This window comes from Musa acuminata, chromosome BXJ1-10 (genome assembly GCF_036884655.1).
Source record: "Musa acuminata AAA Group cultivar baxijiao chromosome BXJ1-10, Cavendish_Baxijiao_AAA, whole genome shotgun sequence".
Taxonomy (NCBI): Eukaryota; Viridiplantae; Streptophyta; class Magnoliopsida; order Zingiberales; family Musaceae; genus Musa; species Musa acuminata.
The window spans coordinates 29,004,047-29,011,234 of record NC_088336.1 but is presented as its reverse complement, the minus strand read 5'-3'; the positions used below and the strand labels follow the sequence as shown (position 1 = coordinate 29,011,234).

Below are 7,188 nucleotides of genomic sequence, written 5' to 3'. Positions count from 1 at the left end.
AGAATCAGTAAAACAAGGATCTCATCCGGCATGATGTTTGTTTTAGAATCAGTAAAACAACAATATCATTTCATGAGGGCAAATTTTCGAGCTTAACATCCAGCCAAAACATCTGTCGGACGTTCAAAAGATTGGAGATAAAAATGAGAACAGAATGCTATTTAGATAACATGAAAATTTGAACGGATTAGAGTGAAGATAGAAGCCCTGAGACAATTATTTGCTAGTGGCGCTGGAAATCAAGACTGACACAAAAACCAATGAGATCCGTGGATGTCAAAGTCCCGAAAACACAAAAAAAGGACGTATGTCTAGTCTTACAAGCTGCTACATTTCTAACTCTAAGCAAGTAAGTCTCACCCAACCAACTTATAAGGTCAATTTGGTGTATCTCACAGATAATGACCACAGACAATGACAATATCGTGAAAAACACAGAGATCAACAATAAAGCTGGACCTGGAGAATGAGAAACTTTCCGTAATTGCCATACGGACCTACAAAAACAGATCATATAATATCAGAAACCTGTACGCAAGAAAGAAAAGAAAGACAGGAGAAGGCAATATTTTAATAGAAGAACTGTGTCCTGTCACATGTGATGCCATTGTTAACCACCACGACCGACTCCCTGAATGCCAGTGCAGGATCATCCGCGAACAACATGCGCAAGCAGAAGCACAGGCCACATCCTCATGCCAAAAAAAGGAAGAGAGCACACAATCAAAGAAGGAACACTCATCCAAATCAATCAAGATCACATACATGCCAGCTGACCAATGCATGCATCATAATTGAGTTATAGAAACCTTCTTTATGTTACTTGAGCACACAATATCACCGAAAAACCACCCCAAAAAAAAAAAAGCAAAAAACAAAAAAATCATATTTCTCAAAAGTTTTTCCCTGCACTACAATCACTGACAAAGTACTCCGCTGATGAAAGCTCAAATAGAGTGGACAGTCGCAACAACAAACACAGGTCCAAAAATTGCTACAGATATGAACTTTAGATGATCAAGTCATAACAACCAGGCACATAAAGTTGATTATTTATAACTGTTTGAAAAAAAGCAAAGCATCCAGAATAAAGGCAATCAGCAGCTACAACAAAAAGGTTAAGAATCTTTGCCAATCAATTCTCATCCTAGTACCTGGCCCTTCTTTATATCACACCATGAACTAATCAGATCTACCCCAGATCAACATTTCTGGCCATGATTTTTTTTATTTTCCTTGAGATGAAAACATGTTCCTACAGAATGATAGGTAAATACAGCATATGCAACTTCATCTTAATGAAGAAATCCATTCATAAGTCTTTTTCTTTTTTAAATGTGAGAATAAAAGAATTAAAAATATAGAACAGAGACGCTCTGGGGGAACTGAAGAGTTCACTGAAAAAACCCACTGAAAAGAGAACTTAAACAAGGGGGTAATTACCATCTGTTTGATGGTGGCACAAGCCACCACATAGGTCTAGAAAGAAGAATTTGTTGTCATAGTATATTTGTGATCACCTCTAGCCAAGGAATACAATGGCTGTTATTATGATCTAATGACGGCACAAAAAACAACACTCAATCGCCCACTAAACCACAGCCAGTCAAGAAGATTCCATAAGGTTCAAATGAAAGACCCCAGGAAAACAAGGTTCCTTTTATCTTACATTCAATGTCTTAGTAAACCAGCACTTCCACGAAGTATAGCAACTTGAACATCCAAGAAAGCATACCCCACAACAATATACAAACTTAGGTCTCTAGCATAAAAAATTTGGTACTGTTAGAATATAGCAAATCGCAATAAGCAGAACCTGAGTAGATCAGACATTGACGATGAATATAGGAAACATCGGTTAAAGAAGAAAAATTGAGAAGTCAGTGATCCAAGATAATGGCAGAATGCTGAGCATGATCCATCCACCAAAAGTCATTCCAGATACTCGGGAACGAACATGGTCTTTAAATAACAGAATACTTGCCTGGTTGGGAAGCACTAGGAAGATTCAAAGCCTGAGCTGTGTAATCCTCCAGGACTCTTTTCACCTCAGCTTTAGCTTTCTTAACAGAAGACTCAGTAGGGCCCTCAATATATAGGTAAAGTTTGCGTTCTCCTGGACCAGCAATCTTGCCCGGTGGAAAGTATTGGCCCCTAGTAGTAATAGCAGCTCCCGTCCACTCTGAAATTGGACCTAACGTCTCTTTGTGGGTGACCTTCCAACGAGCATTCTGTGGGAAGTCATTGATCTCCAACTCAGCTTCATAGTGTTGAGGCATAGCTTCAGCTTGTATCTTTGCCAAATTGTGCTGCAAATTCAATGCAGCAGCTATTGCAGCTGCTCTAGCAGCAGCCTCTCCAGGCAAAGCAGTGCCAGGAGTGGAAGCTAGAGCAGCTACACTAGAAAGGTTCCCAGAGGGTAGGGCGCCAGCGAAAGGCAATTGGGTGGCAACCTGAACTGGCATTGAAGTATTAGCTACCTTCGAAACTGCAGCTAATGCTGCGACTTGGGCAGCGATTGCTGCAGCCTGCGACAGATCACCACCAGCCTTTCGCACCCCTTCATCCTCAGAATCTGAATCTGATTTATCTTCCTCAAACCCATATTCTCTTGCCTGAGCTTTCTTTGCAGCTTTCCTTGCTTCATCCTCTTCTTCATTAAACTTAAAACCGCTTCCGCCATAGCCAGTTCCATGAGCATGCTCAGTTCCCTGGTTAACCTTTGCCATGAAGCCATCAGCTAATGCCTTCAGATCTGCAGGAACAGCTTGTTCAGAAAGTTCCAAGGCTTTCACTAGATCGGGTGCATAACGCTCATCTTCCTGTGAAATAAATGTGATAGCACAGCCTTTTCTGCCTGCTCGACCAGTTCTGCCAACACGATGAACATAATCTTCATAGTGGTTCGGGACATCAAAGTTCACCACAAGCTCAAGCTCTTTCACATCTAAACCTCTTGCGGCAATGCTAGTGGCAATTAAAAGGTTGCAGATATTACTCTTGAAATCAGATATTGTAGATTCACGGTCAGTCTGATCCTTAGCACCATGAAGGGACAGGCACGGATAACCATGCTTCAGTAAATCCCTAAAGAGAGCATCACATTTATCTTGTGAATGAACAAAAATAAGAATCTTTCCCTTCTCATACCATTCGCCTAGGAGTTCCAATAGCCTCAAGAACCTCTCACTTTCTGGTCTAACCTCAACCAATTGAGTGATATCTTTGTTAACTACACTTCTACCACCAACTTGGATCTCGACAGGCTTGTTCAACACCTTGCGAGCTAATATTTCCACTTGCCGAGGAAATGTAGCTGAAAACAGAACTGTCTGGCGATCCGGCCGTGTATTCTGGATTATCCTGGTGATCTGAGGCTCAAAGCCCATGTCAAACATTCTATCAGCTTCATCCATGACCAAGAAGGTTACCCTGCGAAGATTAGTGATTTTTCCACCACTTGTGCAGAGAATATCTATCATCCGACCAGGAGTGCAAACCACAATCTCAGTACCCCGCTTTAGCTCACTGATCTGCTGAGCAACACCTGAGCCTCCATACACTGGCACACAGTTGATGTTTAATGGCTTTGCAAACTTCTTGATGTCACTATAAATCTGTTGAACAAGCTCCCTGGTAGGAGCCATGACAAGTCCAATAGGACCCTCACCAGACACCACCTCAGGCTGGTCTTTAATATGTCTGAGCATTGGTAAAACAAAAGCTAGCGTCTTACCTGAACCAGTCTTTGCAATTCCGATGCAGTCCCGTCCACTCATGATGATGGGGAGTGCCTGAGCTTGAATGGGCATAGGCTTTTCAAAGTTAAGCTTCTTAATTGTATCCAGTATTTTGGTACCCAGTCCAGCCTGACTCCATGTCCTAATCGGCTTAGGCACATCCTTCCCGTGTATCTTCAGTTCAAGCTGCTTGCGGTAGGCTGAAACCTCCTCGGCTGACATCCTTGAGATCTCCTTCAATTCAATGTACAAATTTTTCCTGAAAGGTAAGTACTGGATCTTTGAGTGGTCCACAATTGACAGCTTTTCAGCCTTCGTCTTCTTGACCCTTTTCATGAACTCTTCATCATCTTCATCCTCCACAGCAACCTCCTCATTCTCCAGATCCTCATAGTCAGGATCAGAATCTTCACCTGGAATTATCCTCCCCATTGCATTCTTCTCACCTTTTCTCTGCCGACCACCATTACTAACAACTTCCTTAGAAGCCTTTCCAGGGGAGGCTTTCTTTTCATCAGGCATGGCCGCAAGCTCAGCACTCTGCAACCTCTCAACTTCAGGAAATACCGTGGACATCATGAAGGCATCGAGTGGGTCAATTTCTTCCTCACCATTATCATTTCCTTCTTCAGAGTCCTGAGGAACAACATCTTCATCCACAGGATCCACAGCCATAGCTTCCCCATCTCCATCTATCGGCTTGGGACTTTCTCCATCAACAGACATGCCCTTGTCAGACTTTGAGGAAGCTGCAGTTTCCTCATCATCAGACTCCCCTTCCAAAGTCCAATTCTTGCCAGACTTGGCTTCCTCCTCCTTGCCATTGCCGTCACCCATCTTCTCTCTCTCCTCCTCTTCCTTCTTCCTCCGCATCTCCTGCCACTCCTGGACCCTACGTCGCCGCTTGTCGATTTCTTCATCCAACTTCCGCTGCTCCTCTTCCAGGACCTCCTCACGAGTCTTAGTTTCCTTATTATCCATCTCCTCCTCAACGGCCCGGCTCTTCCTGTTATCCTCACTCCCTTCCCGGTGTCTGTCGACCCGGCTGCTCTGCTCACGATCACGGTCACGGTGGTCATCCCTCCTTCGGCGCTTCCTGTCATGGCCCTCCTCGTCACTTTCCAGCCCCCGCCGCTTCTCCTTTGCCCTCTCCCTCTCTCTTTCTCTTTCCCTCTCTCTATCCTCCTTCTCTCGTTCCTTCTCCTCCCTTTTTCTGGCCCTCTCCCTCTCCTTTTCTCTATCCTCCCTGGCTTTCTCCTTTTCCCTCTCCTTCTCCCTCTCCCTCGCCCTCTCCTCTCTTTCCCTATCCCTGTCTTCTCTATCCCTATCCCTCTCCTTCTCCCGATCTCTGGCCCTCTCTTTGGCGCGCTCCTTATCCTTCTCCTTCTCCCTCTCCCTCTCCTTTTTGTGGCGAGAATCACGGTGATGCTTGCCCTCGACGCTGTGCTCCCGCTCGGACCGCCGGCTCTCGCGATCGCCGCGCTCAGAGTCCCGGTCCCGGTGCTTGTCCCTGTCGCGGTGGCGGTCGCCGCTCCTCTCCTCTTTAGCCCTTTCCCGATCGCTCCGCCTCGACTCCTCCTTCCTCGGCTTCCCGTCGTCCATCTCGTCGACGAAACCCTAACGATGGCAAAAACGACGTGGGGAAACCACTCCCTACTCTCCACCAGATGAGGCCGAACCAAAACAACAAAGAATAATCGGACGAAACGAAGAAATGCCTCTCTATAAACCCGACTCCGCGTGGTGTCCACTCTGACGTATGCTCAAACCGAGATCGATCGATGGGTCGAGCCAAACCCAAAGCATACCAACGCGTTGATCGTAAATTTTCCTGTTGCCTCTTCAATACCAATACCACTTTTGAGCATATAACTCCAGACAACAATACAGCATATGAAAAGAGGATCGTCTCGCCTTTCGATTTTTGCCGTCCCACTAATTGATTTCTCTCTTGTGTCCTATCGACCATGACGCATAACGAATTAAGACATTAAAGTGCACTAATTATGATAACGTGTTCACCATTTAATTAAACTTCAGGTTCACCCAAATCCATACGACCCACCATAAGGAAGCTTCGGGAATCAACAGCCCATCATCGGCCCACCAGCCCAGAGAAGTTTCTACCTAAGTAGAGCCGAAGGTTCCGGTCCACGCCCGATGCGCTTCCGGAGCCTTCCAGACTCACGCTCCGAAGCTTCCTTCTCCTTCTCGACGATTCCCGAGCGATCTCTCCCCCCTCTCTCTCTCTCTCTCGCTCGCACTTGTATATATGGGGGCAACGTCCTTTCCCACGGCAGAGAAAGCGAGAAAGGAGCACAGCAGAGAAGAAGCGACTGAAGCCACTAGCTAACGGAGATGGATGTGAGAATGGTCGGTCTGGATGGTCCTTTGTTGTCGACGCTGCAGCACCTGATGGACATGCCTGACGAGATGGAGAAGACCTTCGGCGGGCCCAGCCACACCTACGTCCGCGACGCCAAGGCCATGGCCACCACCCCGGCCGACGTCAAGGAGCTCCCCGGCGCCTACGTCTTCGTCGTGGACATGCCGGGACTCAAGGGGGGCGAGATCAAGGTCCAGGTCGAGGACGGCCGCGTCCTCGTCGTCAGCGGCGAGCGCAAGCGAGGCCCCGACGGGGAGGACGGCAAGGACGGCGGGGTCAAGTACCTGCGGATGGAGCGCCGCGTCGGCAAGTTCATGCGCAAGTTCTCCCTCCCCGATAACGCCGACGTCGACGCTATTTCGGCGATGTGCCAGGACGGTGTGCTCACCGTCACCGTCCAGAAGGTGCCGCCGCCGGAGCCCAAGAAGCCCAAAACCATCGAGGTCAAGGTCGCCTGATTGCTAACTAAATTATCGTTACTACTTTGCTGTGGAGTGACGCAGTTACTACTATTTACTTTCCATGTCTGCTTTCGACGTCTTCTTTGTGGTGTTTGGGGGTGTGGTTCGCAACCCCGTCTGGTAGCTCGATGTGAGCAAATCGTGTTATGAATCAATCTATGGTGTTTGTGGAAGTGTTTGTTCCTTTGTGCCGCGTTTGATGCAAGCATTCAGAAATGAAATGGTTCATCAGCGCCTCTATTCTAAATCTACATCTGCGTGACCAATTTTGGTGTTGGGCATCATCAGTAGCAATCTGATCGTGGTGCCTTATGAATGGCGTCCGACGACAATTTAGGTCGACACATTTCCTCCCAGTGTGGCGGCTAAGTCTCCAACATGATTGGTAGTTAAATGTGACGCTTTTCGACGACGTCGGAGCGGCCACATCCACAGCCCCAGGGTTTGGATATTTGGGCTGCGCATCCATCTCCAATGGGTCAGATTGGTTCCGCTTGAGACGGGACCAAAACAGGGAATCGGCCCCAAACTTGCACATCGACGTGATTGATATCAAACTAATTTATGAAAAGGCTCCTTCCTGTATAGTTTACTGTTCCCA

The 7,188-nt window shown here is 47.0% G+C and overlaps 2 protein-coding genes across 3 annotated transcripts; one reads left to right on the top strand and one right to left on the bottom strand.

Annotated features, from left to right (window-relative positions):
• Positions 1 to 246: 246 nt before the first annotated feature.
• On the bottom strand, positions 247 to 5,450 carry LOC135596011 (DEAD-box ATP-dependent RNA helicase 42-like). 2 transcript variants are annotated; one of them, XM_065087647.1, is made up of 3 exons: positions 1,985 to 5,450; positions 597 to 692; positions 247 to 497 (listed from the first exon to the last, which is right to left on the bottom strand). In XM_065087647.1, the coding sequence occupies exons 1-3, from the start codon at positions 5,340 to 5,342 to the stop codon at positions 442 to 444; spliced, it is 3,510 nt and encodes a 1,169-aa protein (XP_064943719.1). In that variant the 5' UTR covers positions 5,343 to 5,450; the 3' UTR covers positions 247 to 441. The 2 variants fall into 2 exon arrangements, with proteins under 2 accessions (XP_064943719.1, XP_064943720.1); XM_065087648.1 differs by lacking the exon at positions 597 to 692 and having other exon boundaries at positions 1,985 to 5,449.
• A 571-nt stretch (positions 5,451 to 6,021) lies between these two features.
• LOC135596010 (17.0 kDa class II heat shock protein-like) lies at positions 6,022 to 6,760 on the top strand. Its single transcript, XM_065087646.1, has one exon. It carries the CDS (start codon positions 6,099 to 6,101, stop codon positions 6,582 to 6,584), a length of 486 nt encoding a protein of 161 aa, XP_064943718.1. The 5' UTR covers positions 6,022 to 6,098; the 3' UTR covers positions 6,585 to 6,760.
• Positions 6,761 to 7,188: the final 428 nt, after the last annotated feature.

Coding starts and splice junctions, on each gene's coding strand:
- LOC135596011 (XM_065087647.1), bottom strand. CDS start 5,342: ATGGACGACGGGAAGCCGAGGAAGGAGGAGTCGAGGCGGAGCGATCGG. Junction 693..1,984: donor TCCTAGTGCTTCCCAACCAG/GCAAGTATTCTG, acceptor TTTTGGCATGAG/GATGTGGCCTGTGCTTCTGC. Junction 498..596: donor GGTTAACAATGGCATCACAT/GTGACAGGACAC, acceptor CTGTTTTTGTAG/GTCCGTATGGCAATTACGGA.
- LOC135596010 (XM_065087646.1), top strand. CDS start 6,099: ATGGATGTGAGAATGGTCGGTCTGGATGGTCCTTTGTTGTCGACGCTG.